This window comes from Meriones unguiculatus, chromosome 3 (assembly GCF_030254825.1).
Source record: "Meriones unguiculatus strain TT.TT164.6M chromosome 3, Bangor_MerUng_6.1, whole genome shotgun sequence".
Taxonomy (NCBI): domain Eukaryota; kingdom Metazoa; phylum Chordata; class Mammalia; order Rodentia; family Muridae; genus Meriones; species Meriones unguiculatus.
The window spans coordinates 48,045,241-48,070,507 of NC_083351.1; the positions used below are offsets into that span (position 1 = coordinate 48,045,241).

Genomic DNA, 25,267 nt, shown 5'->3' on the forward strand with positions numbered 1-25,267 from the left:
ACCTAAACATAGTAAAGGCAATATATAGCAAGCCTATAGCTAACATCAAACTCAATGGAGAGAAACTTAAATCAATCCCACTGAAATCAGGGACAAGACAAGGCTGTCCATTGTCCCCATATCTCTTCAACATAGTACTTGAAGTCCTAGCCAGAGCAATAAGACAACTAAAGGAGATCAAGGGGATACAAATCGGAAAGGAAGAGGTCAAAGTGTCACTATTTGCAGATGATATGATAGTATACACGAGCGACCCCAAAAATTCAACCAGAGAACTCCTTCAGCTGATAAACACCTTCAGCAAAGTGGCAGGATACAAAATCAACTCAAAAAAATCAAAGCCCTCCTATATACCAAAGATAAATGACATTTTGATAGAAATTTAACTGTTAAAAATTAATACAAAAGTCCTCAGTGATCAAAATGTTAAGCATTAAGTAAAAGCAACTCAACACTGGGTTGATTTGTATCCACCTCATCTTTGGCCTGAAGAAGAGACATGTAAGAGCCTCTCAGTTGCCAAGGCAACTGTAGCATCCTTGGCGGTGGTACTAAGTATTGCTAAACAGAGCTGAAAAGCTGCCTCACTTACTAACATTCCTTCCCTCTTGCTTAGTTTGGGGACTCTACAATTCTCTGCCAAGAGTATCGGCTGTTCCTGGGGCTGGCTGGCATCTAAAGAACCTGAAGACCATGTGAGACTTTCTTAGCCCCACTAGGCTGATTTATTCTCTGTGTGCTATTGTCTGTAGCAGGATGGAACCTCCTGAGTAAGCAGATGGCAACCTAGTGTAAGCAGAAGTTGCATGTGTTTGATGAGTTTAAATGGCCTCTCATGAACTTCATTTTAAAATTCATATTTATTTATACATCTGTAGAGAGACAGTCACAGCTGGATCCTGAGGTTCTGACACTAGCTTTATTGTTAAACAACTCATCAGTAACCCATAACTTAATACAATAGTTTAAAATCAATGACAATAACCATATTGTAAGGTATTCATTAAGTCCAGTGCTTGGCACTTTCTGTGCATTTACTGAAAAATTTCAAGACAAAACTTCAAAGATGAGTGATGAAGTATTCATCTCACAAAGAAGAAAAGTGAGCCTTAGGGTGGGTTATTACAATCCTAAATCACTCAGTAATAGAAAAATATAGGAACTCGAACAGTAGTTGTCTAATTCCTGAGATAGTGAGACAGATCAAGTGTTCCCTGGGGAGAAGGCAAGGCACCGTTTATTTTTGAAGTAGTTGAACATAAGCATTTGGGATGATTCTTCATGGCCACCACCTTCCTCATTTCTTGCTTCATCTATTATCTCCTCCTGACTTTGAGGTCACTGTGTGTGAGCCTTGCTTCAGTCCTGTCCTCTTACTAGAAAATAACATAGGATGCTTTTTGTCTCTATGCCTGCTTTCTTTTATAGCATATCCTTGTTGGAAATGACTTCCACAAGGTCAACAGGAACCTTACTGTTTGCAGACATCTGGGCAAGAACTTTCTTCTACTTAATGTGAGAGTCCAGCAAATGGTTTCTTCTGTTATTAATTATTCAATTGTGAATAATTTGTTTATTAGCATATATATGCCCATTTTTTTCATTGCTCTTACTAGTGGGCCTATCTATGTAAGTGCTTTGGGAACCGTTTTACTCTAAGGCATGAAAGTTGCAATTAACTTTTGATAGTTGGCTTGGGCATAAGCAGTTGACCAAGGCTTGCTAATTCTTTGTTTTGCTTCCTTTCCTATACTCTGCAGACATCTGCCTACCACAAAACCAATGTTATTATTGTAGTGGAGCCTTTGCTCCATTTTAGAGGAATGGTATCCATTAGAATCATCTGCATATATCAGTACATGTCTGTATGTTGATTTTTTTTAAAGAGAATTTATAGCCTTTAGTAGATATTTAGGATAGTCCTCAAATCAAATTTGTTATCTGTCTGTCTGTCCATCTGTCTGTCTAATCAAAATATATTATTTGTGCAGTTTTACTTTCTATGATTTCAGTTACCTAGGCAACCAAGACCTGAAAATATTACATAGGTAATTCCTGAAGTAAACAAGAAGCCTGAAATTACATGCCACTTTGAAAAGCATAATGAAATGTCATGCTTAAGGAGTGGATGGTCCCTGCTACCTGCCAATTAGGCATTTAGTTGTCTCATCATCAGTGCTTATGTTCAGGCAACCCTGTTTTTACTGACTAATGATGCCAAACTGTAAGAATAATGATTGGTGGTCAAAGAGAAGCTATAAAATATTCATTTTACATGAAAAGGTAAAAAAGTCTTTACTTACTAAGGAATGAAAAGATAGGCAAGTTTCTAAGCTCTACGGTAAAGATGAATAGGGCAACCCTTCCACCTTAGGTGGAGGCTTAGTCAGGAGGGTCTGTGGTTCCGAGCATCCACTGGTGGTCTTGGAATGGGTTCTCTTTTGATGAAGGGGAACTAGTGCACGCACAATAGAGTACTACAATCATGATATCGTAGTAGTATAAAAACTAGGAAGGGTCTTGGGTACCTCACCTACAAGATATCACAAGAATGAACTTATTTACCACAGTGAATCTTCCTGGAACATGATGCCTAACAGTCTAAGGCTTAGATGAAAACACAAAGTAATAGCAGAAAAGAATAACAGTCAGTTTATTATCTACCTGGAGTTTGTTCTCTCTCTCTCTCTCTCTCTCTCTCTCTCTCTCTCTCTCTCTCTCTCTCTCTGCATATACATTTGTACAGATGTATGTAGAGGTTTTTTGAGAAAGCATCTCTCATGTGGTGTGGGACCTATCAATTAGGCTATCCTCGCTGGCAGCAATCCTTAGGGTTCTCCTGCTTTTGCCTCTCCAGCACTGAGATTGCAAATGCACACTGTCGCTCCTAGCTTTTCAGGTGTGAGCTTTGGGGTTCAAACTCAGGTCTATGTGACAAGTTTACTGACTGAGCCATCTCTTCACCTTACCTCACTACAGCCATTTCTTATATTGGGTCCCTGCCAGTCAACTTCTTACATGAAAACTTCCAGCAGACAGGAAAGATCACTAAGTACCATTGTCCTAGAGCATGATATATGGCTTTATGTACTTTTTAAAAAGTTTTATTTTATTTATGGTATATATATATATATATATATATATATATATATATATATATACTAAAAAAAGGACATAATCAAGAATGAAGGCCAAAGAAAAGAACAAAAGCCTAATGATGAGGTAGTGTGGAACATTTGGAAATGTTGGAGACAAAATAGGTAAGGGGTCATGGAATTTGGGCATCTATAGAGAAAAAGGAGAACCTCTTTGCTTTTCCTGTGTGATGCAAGGAATATACATTGTGCCTCAAAGGAGACAGATATTCTCCTGTGTTCTAGGATGATTTCTGTGACTTTTTATGCTGTGGACCTTTAAGCACAGAGCACAGTGATTGTTTGCCAGATGTCTTATTGGAAACATAAAGACTTTTTTTATTTTAATTTTTATTATTTTTTCACAATTTATTGAAGCTCCTTCTCTCAACTCCTCCCAGTTCCACCCTCTCTCCCTCTTCCCCCCCATTTCTTGAAACAATCCTTAATAGAAATTGTACTGTAGCTTGGAAACAAATGGATAAATGGTACTTAATTGCTTCAATAAGTCAGTTTCCAGTTACATGTCCCAGATACAGGCATGGAGCCTTTATTTCTGAGGCGGTTTCAAAGACACGGATTCTGTTTTTCTCTACTCTCAAGAAGAGAGTTGATGGCAGTGAAAGCCTTCTTGCTTGCTTTTCCTGACACAAAAATTCAAATAAACAATTCTTTTGCCTGGCCACTCCAATTCCCCTCCATTGCAGTGACTCTCTGCAGACCACTGGGGCAGAAACTGGGGGGAAGAGTTTAGAGATGCCATGGTTTAACCCTAAATTTCCATGCATTGGGAAAAGTGGGACCCCATGTGTACTGGCTGGGTTTGTGTTTCAACCTGATACAAGCGAGAATTCTCACAGAGAAAGGAGCCTCAGCTGAGAAAATGCCTCCATGAGATCCAGCTGCAGGGCATTTTTTCAATTAGTAATATGGGAGGGCCCAGGCCATTGAGGGTGGTGCCATCCCTGGGCTGGTGGTCCTGGGTTCTTATAAGAAGGCAGGCTAAGCAGACCAGGAGAAGCAAACCAGTAAGCAGCACCCTCCATGGGCTCTCTTCAGCTCCTGTCTGCACGTTCCACCCCTGTTTGAATTCTGTCCTGACTTTCTCCAGTGATGATCTGGAAGTATAAACTGAAACCCTTTCCTTCCCAACTTGAATTTTGGTCACAGCAAGAAAACACTGACTAAGACACCTTGGAACCCTAAAGACCTGCTCAGACCCCATTTGAGATCTGAGTCAAAAGAAGTAAAAGATTTAGAGTGTTATTCCCTTTAGGCTCTTTGCATTCTTTTCTTGGCTCTTGCTTTTGATATAGAAGGTTTTTTGTTTTTGTTGTTATTTCTTGGAAGGTTTTCATGTGATTACATGCACCAAATGATTAGCAATAGATGCATTCATATATTGTGGTAGAAATAATTTCAAATTGGTTAGTTTTTAAAAAGAGACTTTGGTTTTATTTTTATTTACATGTCTCTCAGTGTGTCTGTGTATATTTGCATGTAAATGCAGGTGTCTACAGAGGCCAGAAGGGAGCACTGGATTCCTTGGAGATGGAGTTGCAGGTGCTTGTTACCACAGGACGTTAGTGCTAGGAATTGAACTCTTTACAGATGAGCCATCTCTCCATCTCAACCATTCAGTTTTTAAACTCCATAATCAAGATGCTCTGCTAATAATATTAAATGGAAACATTAAAATTCTGGCACTGGTTCTGGTTTGATAAGAATTGGCTTTAATGAACTAAAGGGTCCATACTGATGAAGACAGAGTTAATTGTTTGGTTAAAACCTAGAGATGAAGCCTTGAGACTAAAGATAGGAAATAGGGCTCCTGATAGAAAATAGAGTATGGACCCTGGGCAGAAAAACACATAGCCTGGAGATGGCAACTGATGGAGAGGATGTAGTCAAGGTGCATGGATGTGTGACTGATTTTGCAAGAGCATGTTCTCATCTTCGAGAAGGTAGCAAAGATGACATGCACAGGAAATTAGACATGTAGGTGGGGCAAGCTGAGGAAACACATGCTAAATAGTTTGGTTCTCCCTAAAGGCCATGGGAAGGACTAGGTAATGTTTAAAAAATTATTAAATCTACTGCACCAGTTATAGTATAGCAAATACTTACCAGTAGAAACAAAAATAAAACTCTACAGCTGGCAGATTTAAAAAAAAGTGTCATCTCCCCCCAGTTTAGACATAATCTTTATAAAACTTAAGCACGATTTTTTATTTTTAAATTTTTTATTATTATCATTTATTATTTATTCAATTTATATCCCAGCTGTGTCCTCCTCCTCATCTCCTCTCAATCTCACCCTCTCTCCCTCTTCTCCCCCTATGCCCCTCCCCTAGTCCACTTATAGGGGCGGTCCTCCTCCCCTTCCATCTGACCCTAGCCTATCAGGTCTCATCAGGACTGGTTGCATTGTCTTCCTCTGTGACCAGGCAAGGCTGCACCCTCCCAGGGGGAGGTGATCAGAGAGCCTGTCACTGAGTTCATGCCAGAGAAAGCCCATGCTCCCCTTATTAGGGAACCCACTTGGAGACTGAGTCTATGGGTTACATCTGAGCTGGGGCCTAAGCATGATTTTTAAACTTCACAATATTTTTCGCAATATTTTAGTTGCATACTATATCATGGAATAGGTAGCTCATAACCCACTTAGACATTCTGCTGAAAAAGACATAGAAATTGCTTCTATTGTCAACATTAGAAATAATGTTATGATTATTATATATTCAGTTACTCTTTTCTCCTTGTGGTGTTTCTACAGTAATATTGGTGTAAAAGACAGTGTATATTTTGTGCCTCCTACGTCTGTTGCAAAATGACATTTCATGAAGCACATGGGAGTAACTATCAACGCCCCAGTAGAATCTGAAAGCACGAGCTTTATCATGTGCTGATAAAGCTATAAATCACCATTTTATACCATTAACATCTTCAGGAGAACAACTAGTAAAACATATTAAACCACTAATGCCAGAATGGACCACATACTTCAGTCACGAAGACATATTTAATGTTTGCAACAACCCTGTGAGGGAAAATTTATAATGGCCTCTATTTGACAAATAGTGAAACAAAGATAGACAGAAACTAAGTAAGCCACCGAGGGTATCGTAGGTAAAAATAGGAGAACTGGTATATGTGGATCAGGGGGATCGAACCCAGGCCGTGCGCATCATCATGAGGCTGTATTGTCTTGTGATAATTTTTGGTGGCTGCTTCCCCACATCCTGTGTGACTGTATGCGCCTCCGTAAGAATTTTATCATTTCCTTATCTGGGAGGTTCTTGATACTTCTACCCCATAGCAGAGAGAATAGTGGGATTTTTATGATGTGCATGCCTCAAATGGGGAGAGATTTATTATAAGTCATGAATTTTCTCTACCCCTCAGTACTGTGTGGCATTTTCAAACTAAGAGTTATATTTAAAAAAGTATTTTCATTTAAGCAAGGAACACCAGGCTTTTTATTTTAGCTCTGATGGTTGTATCATCTATTTATCCCTGCTGCTTTCCATGGAAACATACCTTTTGGGTGTGCTTGAACATCTGAAATGTGGGTACTGCATTGACGTGACAAAATTGAGTCAATTCCTGGGAAAGAAAAAAAATGGTATGAAGTCTCATTTTCGGTGACCTTTCTCTGTACCAAGTGTGTTCCTTGGTGCCTACTAAGAAGCTTCATCTTAAAGCCACCTGACACTTTACAGAATTTTTCTAACATACCTGCAAAGCCTCCAGGACAACCATGCATAAAGAGGACCATTCTGAAACTCCTAGGGTGTCTCATTCCAGAGCTGAAGGAGAGGAGCGAGTTGAAGGTCAGATGGGTGCTAAGTGGCTCAGTGAGCTGTGCTTAACAGCTTTGGATGGTGGCTGAGGAGCCCCAGGAAGCCTAGTATAAAAATACCTCAGTGCAAAAAGAGGAAGGAAAAGGCCCGTCTCCATCAGTCACACCAAAGACAGGCATGGCATACTTAAGACTCCCACAGTTTCTTTAAGCCTTGTCACCCTTCCTCCTCATTACTCATCTTTAATTCTAAAGCATTTGGAGACCAAAGACAAGAGGTCAGAATTCCATAATTTTAATCCAAATCCAGCTGCTTCCAAGTGGTATGTTTTTGTTTCCCTTGTTTTTAAGGGAAGTTGGATGAAATTATCTGTTCATGGGAAACAGAACTGAACATCTCTCACTGAGAGTTCTGTTGATTGACTTTAAATCTCTTTTCCACTCACAGTACATACACAAAGAAGCAAGTATATACATACTAAGTTGTATTTTTAGCTATGATCATCATGGCAAAAACTAATCTATAAGTTATTATTAGAAAAGTGTGTCTTTTGCTACATTTTAAAAGACAAAGCTGTAGCCAAAAAGTAGAGAGTAACTTGGATTGCCAAGAATGTGGGGAAATTAGAACTCTCTTATTGAAGTGATGAGAATGTAAAATGATGCAGTTTCTTTGGAAAAAGGTTTTTTAATTTCTCTATATACTAATAAAGTGTAGTGGCAACAATTACACATGTAGATATAACCAAAAGAAATCAAGACGTATGCTCACATGGAAATATCTGCAGCAAAATTCATACAAATATTATCACAATAACCCAGATCTTCCCTGGTATGCAAAATTTGTGTCAAGTTGACAAAATTATGACCAATTATGACAGAAAAGATAACAAAATTGTGATTTTCTGTTTAGTTTAAAGCTCAACTTCAATCCAGTAGGCCACTTGTCATCACCTCTGCTATAGTTGGAATGCAGAATGCCTCTCATGGGTTAGTAGCCTGGTCTCCAGCATGGAGCTCTTGGGAGAGGTGGAACTTTTAAGAGGTGAGGCCTGTGAGGGCCTTTAGTTCTTTGGGTGTATGCCCTTAAAGGAGACTGTGGGATGTTGGCTCTTTCTCTTTTTCTTCCTGATCATGACAGGATCGCTTTGTTCTGTGACATACCCCTGTCCAAATGTGCTGCCTTCTACATGTCCAAAAGCCAACTGGGCTTTGATAAACTCGACTCAATATCCAAAATGGTGAGACAAAATAAACCTTTCTTTTTCTCTTAGGCATTTTGCTATGGTGACAGAAAGCTAATTAATATAGTTACATGTCCTCATTATAAATTAGCAAAGCCTAGGAAGAATAATTCTGTGGAGATATTTTATATAGCGATAAGACATATATGGCTTGAGAATATGAGGATTATTACTTTGATGGAGGTGAGAGATGAAGGGGAAAGGACAGATCTAGGGATAAGAGGAAAGGAGTTCATGGAATTTTTTCATGCTTGAATAGCAACCTCCCCTCCCCACAACAAACACAGATTGCCAAAGTGAGGTATGTCAAAATGTCTGTAATCACTGAGCTAGTTTTTAGAACACAATAACATAACCTAAAAATAACGTTCACCATGGTTTCCTTGTAATGTCTGCCTATAGAGTAACAGGCTGAGGAGCAAGTAGTGAAATGAAGAGTCTGCTACAGTACAAGAGGGTGTCATATATTTGCTAATATTAAAAGAAAATTATGTAAGACAATTTGCTACATTTATCACGAAAACAAAAATGGGGAATTCCATTTTTTTTTAACCAGGTGGCATCACACTGTGGTGACACAGAGATATTCAGTGACATTGCTTTTGGGCTTTGGTGGTCCACAGAGGACTTAGGGGGTCTTACCTCAGATGAGTCCACATCCACATTAGCAAACATGACATTTTGGTATTTTACAGACATTGCCTTCAAGACAAAAGAACAAAATAACATAAATATTATTATTTGCACCAAAAATACATTCTGTAAAAGAAGAAAGGTATGACTTGGTTGTTAAAGAGATGGAAACAGCATTCTGAGGGTTCATTACAGCTTAGAATTTGGGACTCCTTACGGTCAAGCAAGAATCCACTGCAGAGTATAAGAACAAAACCGAAGACTGGTGTTTCAAGAGTCAAGGACAAAAAGCTACCGTGTCGGCTGTGGAGGGCAAAACAGTATTTTCCTGAAGGTGTCAAGGGATTACCTGTAGCGGTTTTCAAATTTTGTCTAGGGTGAGGGGGGTGGGCTTAGCTCAGCGTTAGAAACCGTGCCGTGGTCCTGGCACCCCAGCCAATGGTGCAGTTCTTTGAACCAGATGTGTAGCTGGTACTTTCACCTTCTCATCTTGACAGGGTTTAGTAGGTGTAATGCAGGTGGCAGTAGACAGTTTCCCTCATGACCGTCAGCCTACTTCTCCTCCTCCCCCGACTCACACCCTCTACAATCTATCATATATCGAAACTAATTCTCTAGATTCCCTTGTCGGCTGACTTGCAGCTAGCCAATGGAAAGCCACACAAGAAATGAAAGGCGATAGGAAGGATGCGCTCTCTCCTGCTTCTGTTTTCTGGAAATGCCTTTGACAGCAGTGGTGACAGCTCAGGAGGAACAGGTAAGGACAGTAGTGATTTATGTTGGCACAGGGTTATATTCCAGACACCTGTGTGCACACTTTGTGGTCACTTGATAGTATCTCGATTTGTTTAAAAATGATGTTACAAGCCTTTTCATTCACCTCTGCCAAACGAGACTATTCCTGAAAGGTAACACACAGGGTGTCCAAAGCTTGGCCAAGTGGAGTCAGTGCCAGATGGAGCTGTCCCTGGGGAGGGAGAAGCAGGAGGGAGATGTAAGGCAGGAAGTGTTTAGGTGGATTCGTGAGAAGCCCTGCTGCTGGCACGCCCCACCTCACAATTTTGTGTCGATTGTGACTGAGATGGGGGTTCTTTCCTCTATGGTCCCTCGAGATGGTGAAATGGGAGAAAATTCTTGTATAATTAGCACAAAGACCTTTGAGGCTTGAGAATATTTTTCAGATTAATAAAATGATTCTAAGCTGGGTGTGGTGGCACAACTCCAACTCTAGCACTTGGGAGGCTGAGGTAGAAGAATCATAACCTTGAGGCCAATTGTATTATATAGGAAGTAGCCTGGGCTGCTTGGATAGCCTATGCCACAGAGAGGTGTCTTATCCAGAGCCTCCCCACTCTGCCTTCTGTAGACTTAATAAGCATCTACTTCCTGGTGTTAAATCTTTGGTTAGCATTATTTCTGTTTCCCAACTTGATCTCTGATGGATAGAGTGACTAGAGGAGATAGAGCCATCCCTCCCAATCCTTCATGGACAATGAGTTTAACAGGATTACTTGAAATACATGAATATGCTCCCTTACAAAAGGCCGAGTTACAAGTATAGCAAATACAAATTTTTTTCTGTTCACGTTTCCCTCCAGCTGTCACTTATTCACAGAAAGAAAAAAAAATTGACAGGTATCCTGCTCTGCTCTATCCTCAGATACAATGAATGAAGTTTACATAATTCCTCTTAATTCATGTGTACTCATTGATCTATTGGAAGACACAAGCTTTTAGCTTTTAACTGTTACAGGTATACTCTATAAATGTTCATGTGTTGTTTCATTTTATTTGATCAAGAGCAAATCGTACTGGGTGGTGGCAGCACTTGGGAGGCAGAGGCAGTTGAATCTCTGTGAGTTTAAGACCAGCCTGGTCTACAGAGAAACCCTGTCTTGAACCACCGCCTCCCTCCCCCCCCCCCCCGCAAAAAAAAGCACAATTGTTAGGTCATAGATTAATTTAATGTTAATTTTTAGGTCTTAACCTCTACTAAGTTATTTATAGGCCTTTAGTTTTCTTCTAACATTCTGTTATATGTGTGTGTTTAATTTATATGCCTTATGATAAATTGCTAAATTATTTTCAGAGTAATGTTTTTTTTTTAAGATTTATTTATGTGCATTGATGTTTTGCTTGTATATATGTCTGTGAAAGTACCAGATTCCCTGGAATTGAAGCTACAAACAGTTGTGAGCTGTCATGTGGGTTCTGGGAATTGAACCTGGATCCTCAGGAAGAGCAGCGGTGCTCTTAACCATTGAGTTATCTCTCCATCCTTGTATCATTTTATCTTTCTATCAATGCAGTTTCTTCACATCATCACCAGTAAAAACAAAACAACAACAACAACGAAAACCATAGACAAACAAACAACAAGAAAACCCCCCAAAGACTTGGCTTTTCGGGCTGGAGACATAGCTGCCCATAAAATGCTTGCCATTCAGCCATAAAGACCTGAGTCTGACCCCACAGAATTCATGTGAAAGATAGCCAATGTGATGTTACGCACTTGTACTCTCTGCTCTGGGGAGGCAGAGACTAGTGGATCTCTGGAGTTCATTAACCATGAGCCAGGCCACCCTACTTAGTGAGTTCCAGCCTCAAAAATCAAACCACCACCACCACCACCAATAACAACCAAAAAGAGCGTAGACAGTATCTGAGGAATGATGGCAGCTGAGGTTGTCTTTAAGACCCCATCTCCACACACACACATACACACACACACACACACACACACACACACACACACGCTTTGGTGGCACATTATTTGCCTTTTATTGGCTCCTGGAGTTTGAGCAGCTTTAACTCTGTGGCATTTCAGTGGATTCACACTTTTGTACCTGAGCACTGCTTATTTCTGTGCCATAGTTAGGGAGCATCCTTTCTTCCTTTTGAGTGACAGAATGATCTTTCAAACACAAAAATGTTCTTTCTGTGCAGTCCAAGAATTTTGGGCGCAGTAGGGATGCTGAAGAGTCATGTAGAAGAAGAGTGGGTAGCCTAGTGGGTAAAGCACTTGCCATGCAAGTGTAAAGGCTGGTGTTGAGATATCTAGAGGCCACATGGAAGCCTATGGATACAGTGGCCTGCTTGTACCATCAGCATTCAGGAAGCAGAGACAGTGGAGGCCCAGAGCAACCTGGCTAGCCAGATTAGCTTGAACGGGGAGCTCTGAGTTCTGAAAGAGACCTGGCTTCACTTTGTGAGGTAAAGAGTAATTGATGAAAACATCTGGCATCTACCTTTGACTTGCATGTACAAACTACACACATACAAATGCCATAAAAGAAATGTCGTGTAGATTGTCTATCTGATATAAGTTCATTTACAACTAAATGATAGTTGCCACTGTTAGGATTAGATTTGGCAGATTCAAGAGGTCAAGTGAGAACATCCAAGATGTTTAAAAACATTTAAGAATGGCTGGGGAAACTTTTGGGGACCTAAATTCCTTTGACAAATATGAGATAGACACCAGAAATACTTACCTGGAAAGCAGGACCAATCTTTTTGCAGGGGCCACACCATTTTGCTGAAAACTCTATCACCACGAGCTTGCGTCCAGCAACTCTCAACAATTCTTTGAATTCCTTCTGAAACCAGAACACATGGCGAGGTGTGCATGGTCATGGCACCTCACAAAGTCTTACAAGAAATAAAATGAAAACCTTACAAAGGGTACAAGAACAGAGGAAGCCCTCAAATCCAGGAACCTTACCTTACTGTCTTACAGGTGGTCCAACATTTGCTAAGTGAATTTGATGCTAGACATAGTTGTCTTTGCGAGTACACATAAGTGGTGATACATTCATCAACAAGTTAGAAGTCTGCTTATTACATGGGGTGGTAGTAGTGGCTACCTTTGGGCAGAAACAGGTCAGCCAGGGAGAAATGAAAGGATGAAGGTGAAAGCAAAAACACTGTCCAAGCTCAATCTCTGTATTTAATAATTTTAAAGTCAGTTGAAAATGCATTAATGATGACATTTTCTTACTTCATGGGAGTGATCACTCTTAAAATATTAATCAGTATCAATTTAATGATTTAACTTTTTTTCCTAAACATCCTAAGTAAACATTTCAATAATTGTTGATATCACCTAATTAAAATATTCCATCCTGAGACCTCAGATCACTCTATTTATATTTTTGCTCGTGACTGTCCTACATTAGCAGTTGGAGCCCTGTTTTCCCCACTGGAGTCAGGTCTAGCTTGGCACTATTTCTCCTCTGGTCCCTAACTTGCAGATGGTAAGCCCTTATGGAATGCTTCCTGGGTGAGAAGGTGACAGTTACAGAGAGAACTCTTTACATGCACTTTCTCACTCTCTACTCTGATGTTCTGAACTGTAATCTTTATGCTCTCCCTCATCATTATATATCTTCATCCTCTCAATTTCATAGCTAAGGGCACAAATACTCATCAGCCTTCCCATGGCCAGCCAGCGGATAATGGTGTAGATTGTTCACTTAGGCAGCTTGACTCCAAAGCATATTTCTTCAACCATTACGCTTTTCTCCCAGTGATGAGCTCCACTCCTTTCACTGTGGTTAACAGAATCACCTTACACATCCCTGGAGTAAACACTGATCATGTTAGTTCAGAATTGGATTAGGTTTAGCAGGGCCTATCCCCATTAAGGGTGGGATTAATGCCATCGAGATGGCATGCTTGCCCTTCAGCAAGGGAACTTGATAATTAAGTTCCCATTTGATTTAGTTTCTGGCAGGTGAGACTGCTGATGCAAGGAAGATACATTCACTCCTAGGGCCTGTATTTCTGTAGCAATGGGTAACTGGGTTCTCACACAGCCAAAACAGGCCTCTGCTTCTCAGCTGTATCTATATTTCCTGTGATAATAGAACTTACGCCCAGGGCATAGCACAAAATAGATAAGGTCTATCTGTAGCCCTCTTTCTACTTGTTATTTTGAGACAGAGTTTCACTACTTGCCTTATCTGGACCTTGCATTCACTCTATAGCCTAGACTAGCCTTTAGTCACAGTCTCCTGAGTAGCTGGAAGAACCAGCCTGCAGCACCAAGCCTGGCCTCTCTTGAGGTTACATAGTGACTTTCAAGTCAGCCAGAGTTACACCATCTCTTTTAGTAAGACCCTATAGCAAAAGACATAAAACAAACAAAAGAATTGAAAAGGCTCCCTTGACGTAGAGCAACGAAAGGATACTGGGCAGAGGGAATAATGACTGTTCATCAAGTCTCATTGAATATTGCTTTTGAAGTGTCTTTCGAAATATTTTATGAAGCCAACGAATACTTGCCATGTCATTAATCACCTGCACCATGATTAGCATATGGGACTTGCTTGATGAGCCCCTCCTGTCTGTTCAGGTGGATCACCCCAGCTGTCCTATTAATTATGGCATTCTGGGTGGAATATAAAGGGAACTTTTCTGTGACATCACTGAATGGGTCATCTCAGAACCTAGAACTTGGGCAGACTTTGAACCTAATTTTACCTTTTAGGCTGTGACTAGGCAACTAGTTGGCTTAGTTGAAAACCAAGGTCTTTGGATGCAGAAGCCAACCGTTGGGCTCTCTCATCTTAAGCTTTTTTTTTTTTTATTTTTGTCATTAACTTTTACGCATTTATTTAGTCTCTGACCCCCCCACCTCAGCGGAAGCCATGCATACTAAATGGCTCAAAGCTCATTTCATTTAGGAGTTTAAAGAAATTGTGCTGTGTAAAAAAAGAGTGCTAATACCTTAATCCTATAAAGGGCTTCCTGGAAACTCATTTATGACTCACACATTCCATAAACTTTGCTGTTTTGTTCTGACGACTTAGAATATACTGAAACTTCACTTTCACACAATCAGAGGTTGGGAAACTTTCCAGTAAGGGATAGATAATAGTTTAGGTGCTACAGGTCACATACAGTTTTCAGAGCATAACTTTTGTGTTTATAACTTTTAAAAATGGTAAAAAAACAATTCTTTGCTGGCAAGCTGCATGTGTACACACACAAACAGAGGCAATCAATAATTTAAGAGTTTTCAGAATTGGAACAGAACAAATAATCTGGCCATGTCTTCTGTTCCTCGATCCCTCAGAGCAACAATGACAACAAAAATGTGAGAAATAGCTGGTTCTACGATAATATAAAACTGAGGAAAATCCTCTGTTTGGGGTTTCCATGCTCCAGTCTTGTGTTGATGGAGAGAAAAGTGGCTCAGCCTGGCAGGGACACACATGCATGTGCTAACTTGACCTTGGCTTTTCTTTGCTGTCAGGATGCTTTTCTTCCTAGCTAAAGGAGATAGTTCGGAATTAACTTTCAGACACAGTCTGAAAAGTCTGCCTTGTCCTCCAGTTTCTAGAAGGTCATGAGGCTGGGCCTTACGTCTGTCCTCCAGTGCTGAGGATGAAGTGGCTTTCCCAGCCCTGGGGCAGAGAGAGAACAGAGGAGGACATACTGTTTATTCTCAATTAGGATTTAAGCAGCATTAAAAGCCAGAAAACAGTCAGGTTTTACAAAAACTAGTATATTTTTGAAAACATGTTTGCCTTATTAGTTCATAAATAGGGAAAATTTCTATTCTCAGAGAAATGGTGCCAGGTAGGAACTTTCTAGAATAAAAGAAGTCTGGGCTTTTCCTTTGGAGCCAACTGACTGCATTGTTTTCCTAACGTGTGCTTGCATTCCTAGACTCTTTCCTGACATCATCATTGGAATCATGAAAGTCTGAGCCAGTCTGGAGAAGAGTTTCCTTACGAGACGCTAGAGCTGTATTTCTTCTTCTTCTTCTTCTTCTTCTTCTTCTTCTTCTTCTTCTTCTTCTTCTTCTTCTTCTTCTTCTTCTTCTTCTTCTTCTTTTTAACTTTTGCTTGCTATTTAAAAACTTTAAAAGCGTCCTGAGAGAAGGCCAGGATTTTAAAAACTTCAAAAGATGTCAAGAAAAACAGTGATTGAGTGGGGGAAGGAAATAAGTAGAGAGAGGAAAAAAAGAAAAGGTAGCAGGGAAAAAAAAAGAACAAAAGATAAAGAGTTAAAATATGATCAATGAAAGAGGGCCAGGAGGGAATTGTAGACAGTGAAACAAGGACTTCTAAGCAGGACTTTCGTTGCCGGGAAACGAAGAGTGAATTCTCTTCAGTGCCCTAGTCCTTGCTATTCGGATCCCACAAAGACCTTGATTCAATGTGAAGACCCCATCGGGCTTGGTGGAAATTCAGGGCTTCAGGCTCTACACCAGATCCGCTGACGTTCTGAGACTCTCTGTTATTCGTGTGCGTGCCGATGTTTGAAAAGTACGACTATTAGGTCCATTTCTAACCGAGGCTCTACAGACCGGGGAACGAGCTAACTCAGCGTGGCCTGGCAACTGCGCGCATTCCCAGACCCCACCCTGGACTTAGTGACTCAGAACCTCTGAGGGTGAGCCCAGCAGTGCGTGCTCCAACAAGTCCTCCAGCCATTCTGCTGTCCGCTCAAGTCTGAGAAATATTGCTGCAGATTTAAGCAGACCTGAACAGAACACAACTGGATTGGATTGTGGTTGATCAGGTGCGTGTGTGATTCGGGGCTTTCACACCCCGAATGTGTGGGGTAACATTCGTTATTCCTTTTTCCCCCCTCATTATTTATTTTATTCCCTTTACATTCTTGTAGCCCCATCTCTCCTCCCCTCCCAGTCTCACCCTCTCTCCCACTCTCCACTACCCTTTTCCTCAGAAAAGGGGAGCTCCCTTTCCCATCCTCCCCAAGCTCACCAAGTTGCATCAGGACTGAATGTGTCCTCTTCCCCTGTGGCCTGTCAAGGTGGTCCCTCCAGGGGAAAGTGATCTAAAAGCTGGCAAATGAATCTGTGTCCGATGCAGTCCCCTCTTCCCTTACTAGAGTACTCACTTAAAGCCTAAGCTGCCCACTGCTACATCTTTATGGGAGGCCTACGTCCAGCTCGTGCATGGTCCTTGATTGATGTTTCAGTCTCATCAAACCCCTCTGGGCTCCGGTTAGTTGGCTCTGTTGTTTTACTTGCGGAGCTCCTGTCACTTCCGAGTCCTTTTCTCTTTCCTCCCGCTATTCTCCAAGACTCCTTGTGCACTGCCCAAATGTTTGGCTGTGAGTCTAGGCATTGTTTTGAGGCGCTGCTGGGTAGAGCCTCTCAGAGGACATCTAAGAGGCTCCTGTCTGCAATCTTAGTAGAGTATAATTCATAGTGTCAGGAGTTGGCACTCTCCGAAGGGTTGGGCCAGGAATCTGTTGGGCGTTCCCTCAATCTCTGCTGTATCTGCTCTATCTTTATTCCTGCACATGGGCAGGGTAAACTTTGGGTCGAAATTTTTGTGGGTGAGTTGGTGTTCCCTGCCCTTCACTAGAAGGTTGGTCTACTCTGTGGTCTCTGGGACCAGGAGTCTCTGCTTGAATCCCCCTCATATTTTCCCAGGAGCTTGCCCTGACTTAGGTCTCCAGCTTTACCTCAAGACCCAGCTATACTTCTCCTGAGTGTGTACCCAAAAGATGATCTGCCCCATGTTGTTGGTTATTAATATTCATTATTGATTTATCTTTTAGTTAATCAGTGGTTATTCCTAAACCAGCCGTATACCCAAATCACCACCCAGAGACTAGGATTTATTTAATTAACCTAGAGCACAATGCTGGGCAATAGTTACTCCATCCTAAACCTCCAAGTCCGCATAGTTTCCTACCATTCAGATTTCGAACATTATACTTGCTTTTAGTCATATCTTAGGTCCAGTTCATCTCTCCTCGTGGTTCCAGGTCCTCTCCTGATGACTCTGCTCCCTTACTCCTCTTCACTTCCTTCTCCTCCCCTCCGGACCAGGATGTCCCATACTATTCTTTCCATTGCTCAACATTATGGCTGGTTGTTTTATTGACAATACAGAGAAGAAATGGTGGCATGTTTATACAAACTTGAGACAGGTGATGCTTAGAATAAGCATCAGAATGCAATGTCCGGATTGAAACCAGATAGTGGGGTAGAGAAATCAGCATTTGAATGAACAAGGGTAAATTACAATCATTCCACAAGAGCATTATGCCAACAGCCATACAACAAGGACACTTGCTCTTCATAGCAGCTTTATTTGTAATTGCCAGAATCTGGAAACAACCTAGATGTTCCTCAACCAAAGAATGGATAAAGAAACTGTGACACATTTGCACAACTATTAAAAACAAAGAAATCATGAAGATTTCAGGCAAATGGATGGAAATAGAAAAGATCATCCTGACCTAGAAAGACGCACATGGTATGTACTCGTTTATAAATGGATTTTAGCCATGTAGTACAAGATAAGCATACTACGAGGCACAGACTCCAAGAAGATAAGTAATAAGGAGGGCCCGAGGGAGGATGCATAAATCTCACTCAGAAAGGGAGATAGACTAGACAGAGGTAATGGCTGAAGAGAGGGAACAAGGCAGGAGAGGGGACCCAGAGAGTTAAGAGTGTGGAGATCAGACCTGAGGAGAGCAAGAGGACAGAAGGCCTGTAGAGAAAAAGAGAAACTGAGGATGGGGACATCTCTGTGACATTCAATATTCTTAACCCCTTTGTGGCTTGGTGCTAAATCAAACAGGATGTAAACCATCTGCAATACATCTGCTCAGTTCCTGCCAGTTATTAACCCTTTTGATTGCTGGATTTGGGTGAGATCTTCCCAAGCAGGAACTTGTGCGACCTCAGTAAGGTGGGACAAAAGGATAGGGTAGTGATACATCATGCATGATTGTATGTGTGTGTGTGTGTGTATGTGTGTGTGTTACTATGGAGCAAAGCCAGGGCCTCATACTTGCCAGACAAGTGTTTTACTACTGAGCTATTACCCCTCCTCCAGTTTTCCACCAGGTATTTTAATAATTTATAATCTATATGGCTGTCTCTGTGAGTATCTGCAGACCAATGCCTTGTGATATTGACAATGAATGAAACAAACAGCTGCCCTCCCTAGACACCAGTTTTTCTGTACTCTCTCTCTCTCTCTTTTTGAGACAAGGCTTCTCTGTGTAATAGGCTTGGCTGTCCCAGAACTCACTTTGGAGACCAGGCTAACCTCAAACTCACAGAGAACTCAGCTGCTTCTGCCTCCCGAGTGCTGGGATTAGGGCATATGCACTACTATACCTAGTTGACACCAAATTTTCAGCGTCCGTACTCAAAAAGCCAGTTTGTCTTTCTAGAAAATAGATGTGTTTGTGGGGCTGGGGAGATGGTTTAGCAGTTAAGGGCACTTGTTGCCCTATTAGAGGACCCTGATTCATTTCCCAGCACCCACATGGCAGCTCACAACCTTCCGTAGTTCTAGTTCCATGGCACTGACTGCTCTTTTCTAACTCCTTGTGTGCCAATCACACGTAGGATGCACTTGCCTACACACAAACAAAAAAACAGGTACACAAAACATAAATTTAATTTTTAAAAAAAGATTAAAAATTGTATTTGTCTGGAAATTCAGCATTGAAATGAACATCTCTATAGAACTTGTTGCTGTCAGTGATTCCCTTTCTATCAGGAACAAAACTCTATTACATCCTCTGACCCAAGGCCAGGGCACAAGCTGTATTCACTGGCACAGGCTCAAGGAGCCAAGATGGCAGGATTTTCTGGCGTTTTGCCTTTTGGGTAGTATGGACAAAAAAAGAAAAGCAAATTCAAGGACTCAAAGAAAGACCAAGATGGAAACAACCATTCTCCTGCTTTGCCCAGCTCTTACTGAGCACATTCAGGGAAATGAGATGCTTTACTCAACTGAGTGAAATGCAGTGCCAAGGGCACAGTTTCTAAATGTGAGTTCTTTACAATCCTAGCTCAAAGTCATTTTTCCATTATGTGCTTTAAGATAGGATTATTTTGTGGTTCTTTATGCATTCTAATATTTTTTTCTGGTATCAAAAGGTAGCTTTAATTTCCAAACTAACCTTTTATGGATCATGATTTAAATATCTATTACGACAAATCTAAGATAAAAATACACAAAGGATAAAGATGTATCTAGCCATTCAATAAATTAAAACACTTCTCAGGCATGGTGTCACTATGGAAGCCAAGGCAGGAAAACTTCTAGTTTGAGGTCAACTACACAGAAAGACTCTTTACTATTTTTCAAATTTGTTTTGTGGGTGAAGAAAGAAGTGAGAAAAAATAGTTTGCTCCAGCCAATTTTCTATCAAATTTTCTCCTTTAACTTATGATATTTCTCATAGAAACTACTAGAAGTCATGTGTGATAACACAATTTTAAGGAATTTCCAAGTGATTTAAATGTCTATTCCTACCTCACATCCACACTTACATATTACATAGTTAATTAAAATATAAAAGTTGGATACCCAGCACTGCCCCCTTCTAGAAGCGTGGGGTGGTGGGTGCCACTATGATGAACAAATATGTGAAGGAGAGGTGGGAAAACAGAAATGCGGAGTGCTCTATGGAGAGAGGCAGAACTAGAGACAGATGAGAGAGAGGGCTGTGGTTGACAAGCTGTCATTGCTCAGTAGGGTAGGTGGGATAAGCCTGGAGCTTATGCAAATGCAGACTCAATTGTCACCTTCCACTCCTACCCTCCCAGTCTGCTGACCTCCAGAGCCACTTGCCTCTAGGCAACAATGGAGACCCAAGATGAAGAAAGGTTCACTTTATGGACTGGACTACCTTAAAGGACCATTATGGTTCATGATGCCACCAAAGGCCATGTTGGTGTCTGTGGTTCATGCTGCTGACCCAGGACACAATGAAAACCTGAGATCCATATGGATATATGTGACCTGTGCTGCTGACTGATGCCTTGGTGATGTCCTTGGTCTATGCCGCCTCAGGGGGCCATGCTGACGTGAGTGGCATGTATAGCCACCTGAGGCCATGCTCAGGCTTGTAGGTCCTTTTAGCCACTGAAGGCCATAAGTGGGTTGGTGGTCCCAATACGGCCAGTAGCTGCTGTCACCACCGAAGCCCAAGCAGATACCTGTTGTTGTCTGGGCTACAGCCTGAGTCCGAGTTGATGTCTGTGGGCTCGGGAAAGCTGGTCCTAACCCTCCCCAGCTGTATGGCTCTCCTCAGATGATGGCTTCTGGCTTGGATGCAGGTGGAGACAGACTCATCCTCCCTTGGTCTGGCCACTAGGAATTTGACCATGTTCCAGTGAGTATATGGACATCACAAATGAGATATCCCCCCCTTTATTCTTTTGTTGTTGTTGTTGTTGTGGGGGAGAGGTCACAGGGAAAGGGGGCAGGCATAAGGGGACTGGAGGTGAGTGTTACTGGGGTGCATGATGTGAGATTCCCAAATAATCAATAAAAAATAAGTAAAAACTAATACCATTACTTTTTCTTTGTAAACTTTTCTCGGCTTCAAACAAAATTATGAAAACCATCAGGTGGGTGTGGTAGCATAGGCCTTTAGTCCCGGCACTTGGGAGGCAATGGAAGGCAGATCTCTGTGAGGCCAGCCTGGTCTACAGAGTCCAGGACAGCCAGGGCCATTACACTGAGAAACCCTGTCTCTAAAACCCAAAAACCGAACAAAAAATATCATTGATGGTAAAGATGCATAAAAGTGAATCTGTCTGAGAAAGACAATGAGGTTAACATGTGATACACAGAAATGTGAATTCTAGGGAAGACAGATGTCTGGAGACTCAGGTCCCCCTATGTAGGGCAGGTTTGAGCTGAGCTGTAAGAAAACTGGGATGAGATAAAGAGAGTGGGATTAGATTACAGAAGGACTTCAAAGAGAGGACTTTGAAGTTCGTAAGCAACAAAGGAGTGTCCTTGAGTATTCCTGAGGAGGGAAAGAGGAGTGTGATGATGCTATAAAGGCTAAAAGGAGCTGTCTTAAATACAGAGAGGCATGCTGGGAGTTGCAGAACTTTGGTAGAATGAAGAATTTTATTAGAACAGCCATGCAACGGAAGACAATCTCCACCTCTATTGACTCTGCAAATATTTATCAACTTTTTATGTACTCCAGTTATTTAAAGAAGACAAAAGGGTCAGAGACCTCCACTGTTGGTCAACCTTGCAAAAATAGTTCACTTATCAAAATGGGAATATGGACTGTCACATGCCTTTTTTTTTTTTTAAATTAAGCCCCAAGAAATGCTGTCTTCATCACTATCTCTCCATAGCTACCAAGGTGGGGTTTATACATTCCATGGCTCTGGTGTTGTACGTTATTAATATTTATTATTGATATATCTTTTAGTTAAGCAGCGGCTGTGCCTAAACCATCTGTATACCCAAATCACCACCCAGAGACTAGGATTTATTTAATTAACCTAGAGCACAATGCTGGGCAAGAGTTACTCCATCCTAAACCTCCAAGCCCACATAGTTTCCTATCATTCCTATCAAAGAGATTTGACCCTCTTTACTTTCTTTTAGTCATCTCTCAGGTTCCAAGTTTTCGCCTGCCAATCTCTGCTCCTAGTCCTCCCTATCTCTCTTCCTTTCTCTCTTCTCCAGACCAGGAGGTCCCACCTTATTCTCTCCATTGCTCAGCATTGGGGCTGGTGGTTTCATTGACAACACAGAGAGCAAATGGTGTCCAGACTGAAACTAAATAGTGGGGTAGAGAAATCAGAATTTGAATGAGCAAGGGTTAATTGTACACATTCCACAAAAATATTATACCAACATTTCCCCCTTTAAGTTCATTAAAAGGCTTCTTTTCTTTCCATACAATAATAATTAAGAAAAATATGAAAACTATTAGGTAAGATTTACATGTGTAATGTCCAGTTTACATGCCTTTGGCAACTTAGGAGAAAGTATTTGATTATCTTATCTTGGCAAGTGTAGAGTTCTATACCTAAATTAACTTTTATCCTTATTGGCATTACATATATGAAAACATTTTCTTAAATTCTAAACAATTTAAGCTTAATTGTGGAACTATAACTATTTGGTCTTCAACCCCATCAGAGACTTGAGAAGAAATAAAATTAGTTACTGGAGTTAATAGGAAGTGCATGTTAGGAGCTTCCAAAAAATAAAAAACTGACAGAGACAGTTTGCTGCCTCAACAGTCACCCATAACTCTCAATAATGTTGGGAGCATCATCTTCAGCCTTCTGGCTCAGAATAGTTTGACAGACATATATATGAAGCAGGAACTTTAGGGCTTGCTTATCCTATCTTGGCAGAGTTTGGCAGTCGACTTGTACTGCATTTAAGCTTGCCCATTTTTGGCAGATTTTGTCTGTCGTGAAGCAAGGGTATTTTCTTTACCCGTGTGGCTCATTTGCCACATTTGGAGGTTCTTTGATGCTCATCATCTTCTTTGAGGTAGGCAGGGTGCTGCCAGGAGATGACCTGTCTCATTGTCAGAGAATCTTTAAAATAATAAAGACATTTTAAAACGCCATATTCAGTAGGTCTCTGAAGCTTTTGAAGACTTACCTATCTTTATGTCTACAAAATCATATCTATCTGTTAAACCTAGGATGTATACACCTGTGATAAATTAGACTAGTGTCTGACATGACTATGAGTTGCTTAACTAACAATTAACTTGCATTACCTAATACCCCAAACAGTTTGTAGTAGCAGTTTAAAAGTATTGAAAGTAACCTTGAATTTGTACCAATATACTAAAATTTACCAATGTATTAAAAATAGACTTATTTTTGTATCAATATAAAAATCCTATACCAGATTCAAAAATAACCTTATTTGAGAATAATAAAACCTTAAGATAGATTCAATAATCTACCTTTTGCCTTATTATTCCTATAAGATATCCTTGTATTCTCCTTTCTTTCTTCTTAACCCCCTTTCTCCTTATCTAAGAAAGAGAGAAAAGGAAAAGGAAAAGAGAGGAATCCCTGAGTCTAACTTAGTTTCCTTTCTGAATAAAACAATTAATAATTTATAACTGTCTCCCAATGACAATAAACATTCATAGATACAGAAAACAACCAAAAACCTACCCAACCCTCCTTAAAGGAAATTAGACGTTGTTCTCATGAATTTCTTCTAGCTGACATTCTGAACACTCAGAAATCCTGTTAGAGGGCCCAAAGGAAATAGGGAAAAATGGATAATTAAGCAAGCATTAACATTTGTGGTCCACTCTTTGAATGTCGAGAAATTTCAGGCTTAATAGAAGTCCTGTTTGAAACAGTCTAAAATCAATTGAGATTAGTAGCTTTCTTCAAAGCTCTCTTAGGAGCAGGCTTTGACGAGAAACAGCAATTGAAGCAGTTGAGGCAGGAACAAGCAGAATGCTGGAATAAATATGTCAAAGTTTCAGCATGCTGGAAGGAGGATTCTGTCAGTTTTGATCCAGTGTCTCCAGTGTCCAGTCCTTTTGTTCTGCAAACATATAATTTCTCACAAGCATTATACAGTTCTAAAATTATAAATGTATGAGATATTCAGGATAAAAATAAACTGTAAACCAATTTTATCTATGCCAATTAAAAGAATGGCATAATAAAATTTGAGGATATTATAGCCAAGGATTTATTGGTCATGTATTGTTGAAGTTCTGACTAGAGACATATTTTATTTCTCAGTCAGTTTCAGAGTTGTTCCCAAGTAAAGGGATCAGCAATATAAGTTACCATTATTATTGAACATATAACCATTATCATGTTGAAATCAAAATATGGTTGCAAAAAACCATTCTTTTTTTGGGCTCTTGGGTGCCTGCTGTATTAGGCCAAACTACTACCTATTTCCTGAGAGAAGGCCTCCTATTAGAGAGACAAGCTGGTTGCCTTGAGCAATAGAAAAGGCATGTCTTAAGTAAATTTTATATAAACTCATTTTTAATTTGGAATTTAAGCCTATCCTAGGCATCTTGTATCTGTTTAGAAGTTTTGGCTTAGGTTTTTATATATGTTGTAGGTATTTTTGTCCTATCCCTTTTTTATATAGAATGTGCAGTTATGCCTTTATAGCCAAACCTTATATAAACTCCCTTTTACTTTTAGCATTTAAGCATGCCCTAGGCATCTTGTACCTGGATTTTTATACTGGTTGTGGCTATTCTTTGGCTTGGCCCTTTTTTATACAGGATGGGCAGTTATGCCTTTATAGCCAAACTTTATATAAACCCTTTTACCTTTAGCATTTAAGCATAGTCTAGTCCTCTTGTACCTGGGTTTTTACATTAGTTTTGGCTATCTTTGGCTTGCTCTCTTTTTGATATGCGATGGACAGTTCTGCCTTTTAAACATATGAATTATAATTTTTGAGTTTTTAGGACTTAACTAGGCTGGCGTGTACTTTGTTACCTGTAAATCTCCTGTGTCTTTTTTGCATCAGGTATGACCAACATTTGCCCCCGTGAAAATGTCTCATGTTGAAAAGGATAAACCAACTTGCGGAGCAGTGTGACACCTTAATTTAGCATTTAAAAGTTGTTTGACATGGGAGGCATGCAGTTTGCATGTTTGTCTCCCAGCCCAATTTTGAGTCTTTATATTGACCAACAGAACATATCTCTTAAGC

The 25,267-nt window shown here is 40.5% G+C and overlaps 1 protein-coding gene across 1 annotated transcript in view; it reads right to left on the reverse strand.

Moving 5' to 3' along the window:
• Nucleotides 1-25,267, reverse strand: part of LOC110541216 (thioredoxin domain-containing protein 8-like) — a 57,438-nt gene that overhangs the window by 13,514 nt on the left and 18,657 nt on the right. Inside the window, exons 2-4 of the mRNA XM_021628007.2 lie at nucleotides 12,308-12,412; nucleotides 8,823-8,882; nucleotides 6,675-6,740 (exon numbers count right to left, since the gene is read on the reverse strand). Of these exons, the coding sequence (XP_021483682.1) occupies nucleotides 6,675-6,740; nucleotides 8,823-8,882; nucleotides 12,308-12,412 (231 nt within the window). The remainder of the gene's footprint in view (nucleotides 1-6,674; nucleotides 6,741-8,822; nucleotides 8,883-12,307; nucleotides 12,413-25,267) is intronic.